Here is a 2,941-nt window from a genome sequence, read left to right as displayed (position 1 = left end):
CTTATTGCACCACGTCAGTTTGTTGATAAGACTTGATTCCGCAATCCACCTATCTATAAAAACACAAACACAAAGAACAAGCACTGTCCTCTCGTACCTTGCCACGTTCACTTGTCTCAAGATAAACCATGGGGAGAAGGGTTTGAATTTTGACAAAAAGAGAGTGATTTCTTCAAGTAGAGGAATTTCTATGACGCTTTACAACATGGTAATTTGTCTTAGAAGATTTTCAATGCAATATTTTTAGTATTTGTTACTACAACTACCTTTTTTTGGAAGAATTTTATTAACCACCTAAAGAACTACAACGTGCCCTCCTAACAAGGGGAATAACATCCGACGAACACCCATTTAGTCATATAGACCTCCTACTAACATGCGTAGCCATTCTTGTAAGAGAATGAGTCACAGTATTGCCAATCCGGAGGACATATGTTGACATTGAAAACCCCAAGCCTTCCCACAAGAGTTTTAGAGTCACTACAAACCACTTATTAAATGCTTCTATTCATTCCTTATTAACAGTCTTTGATTTTATTGTCTATATCTTACACTTGGAAATTTTAAGAAACTCATTATTATTTTGATAAATTTCTCTAAAATTAGTCTAAATAAACCGTACATGAAAAACAATTTGATTGATAATAAGTAAGAACTAGTGATATATATATATATAGTGATTCAAATGAGAATAATAACATAGAAACTTTGACAGGTATCTTAAAATTTATTTCCTAACTTGATGATCGTTCATTAAATCATGCCTTCTTTAAGATGCAATATGCAGTAACTCAAAATGCAACGATTTGTTCTAATCAACTTCAACTGCACTGCAAACTGATATGGTGATTAGGCATTTATTTTCTGATTTTGAATGGCGCTAACAAAATCATTCAAAGCCTTGACAGATGATCCCTTTGATTCTCCATCATCTCTCACTGCTGCTCTTATTTGTTCTCTAATCTCCCAAGCTTTCTTTTTCATATTCTGTCCTAATATCCCATTCTTATCCATTACCAAATCTATCACTCTCTTCACTTCACTCCCTTCAACAACACCTTCAACTCCTCTTGTTAACTCCACACTCACTCCCATCTCCTCCACCAACATTTTTGAATTATATGTTTGTTCTGCTGCCAAAGGCCACCCGATCATCGGCACGCCTTGGCTCAAGCTCTCCAGCACCGAATTCCACCCGCAATGGCTCAAAAATGCACCGGTAGAGTTATGAGACAGTATGTCCAATTGGGGTGCCCAGTTTTTAACTAACAATCCTTGTTTGCTCTTCTTCATTCGATCCTCGAACCCTTCCGGGAGCCATTCGGGCTTGATTTCGCCTTTTATGTTGAAACCAATTGGTGGTCTAATGACCCAAATGAATGGTTTCTTCGCCATCTCCAATCCATTTGCCAACCCCATCATTTGAGATGGACTAATTGTGTTTTGAGAACCAAAAGAAATGTAAACAACAGAAGAACTTGAATGTGAATTAAGCCATTCGATACATTCCTCTGCTGATATTCCCGGAATTTTTCCTGCTCGCTGACGGTTTATACTTGAATGTGTAGGGCTTGATTCCTTGAGAAGTACTGCAGGAGGCAGCAGAGGACCAATACTCCAAATAGGGACTTTGACATAGTCTCTAAGTCGTTGCAATCCAAGAGGCTCAATCTCTTCAATTGTATTACACAACCATCCACATGACTTCAAAGACAGAGATATCTGTGTCTGCATAAACTTGGACCAAGAATCAAACCCATCTGCATTTCTTAAAAAGCTATGCAACTGAGTGACATGAAATCGACAATGATCAGGGAATCCGGGCACGTTGAATTCACCAGAATCATCGATTTTGTGTCGATGAGGGAGGTTCAACCACATTGAAGAGTAAGCCAAAGTGCCATACGCGCCGCAAGTGGTGAAGGTAACATTGACAGTCCCAGTACTCTTGGCAACCTCACTAGCCCATCCGAAGAACACATCTGATATGATACAGAGTGGAGGCTGCCCTTCTTTGTCAATGATATCTTGTATAAGATTTTGGCACGGCGTTTTCAGGCTTATTGATGATTTGCAGAGGTTAATGATCAGATTGAGAGTCAAGTCTTCTGTGTTCTCTGTGTTGGGTGGGAGTCCATGGTCAGTATTAATGAATGGTAGCTCCACAAGGTGAATGTTGGGTTCAGGGGAGGTGATAGTGGATTGAAGGTATTGGATGTTGAGAGGGGTATTTGCAATGGTGATTGTGAAGCCACTTCTTTGTTCGATTTGTCTTGCCAGTGAAAGAAATGGTATTAAATGACCATGAGCCATCATTGGGAGCATCACTACGTGCCCTCTTGACCCCATTTCTGTCAAATTTGGCTCAAACACAAGAAAGAAAGACAAATGGAAATATGGGATTCTATCCCCATAAACTCTTATATTCAAAACTGGGTGGTCGTGGAGAATTTGGATCCGCAAGTTTAATGTGTGCTAAACTTGACCAGGAACCAAGAACGATGATATTTTATTTTATTGATGTTAGGCAGCTGTATGGCAGTGACTCTTTTGGATAAATGGGAATTTAAGTTGGTCCTAAAGCGAGAGTTACTTGCTTTAGGAGGAAAAAAGGTTTAAGAATTATTGGATTTTCTGATCCTTCAAGCCTATGTGCCCTTTCTCTTTTTGTATTTTTTGTTTGGTCAAGTTAGTGACGTTTTGTCACTTCCAATTTAATCACATATTGGTCCCTCCTAGCAAATTTTAGGGATCTTTTCCTTGGTCATTTGGGCCCAAATGTCTACTGGGTTCAGATTTGACACAAGTATGTGTTGATCAGTTTTCTCCTTAATATTACCAAAATATTCCTATCAATATACCTTTGTTCATGGGTACAATCAACAAAAGTTGAGAGCAGGCACAGGAGTCAGCAGTGGAAAAAAAGAGAGGAAAAAAACCA

At 38.9% G+C, this 2,941-nt stretch overlaps 1 protein-coding gene across 1 annotated transcript; it reads right to left on the bottom strand.

Annotated features, from left to right (window-relative positions):
• Positions 1 to 649: 649 nt before the first annotated feature.
• Positions 650 to 2,741, bottom strand: LOC120004913 (UDP-glycosyltransferase 92A1-like). Its single transcript, XM_038854258.1, has one exon. It carries the CDS (start codon positions 2,347 to 2,349, stop codon positions 850 to 852), a length of 1,500 nt encoding a protein of 499 aa, XP_038710186.1. The 5' UTR covers positions 2,350 to 2,741; the 3' UTR covers positions 650 to 849.
• Positions 2,742 to 2,941: the final 200 nt, after the last annotated feature.

Source organism: Tripterygium wilfordii, chromosome 9 (assembly GCF_013401445.1).
Source record: "Tripterygium wilfordii isolate XIE 37 chromosome 9, ASM1340144v1, whole genome shotgun sequence".
NCBI lineage: Eukaryota > Viridiplantae > Streptophyta > Magnoliopsida > Celastrales > Celastraceae > Tripterygium > Tripterygium wilfordii.
Note: the sequence above shows the minus strand (reverse complement) of the source record. Positions and strands in the feature narration are given on the sequence as shown.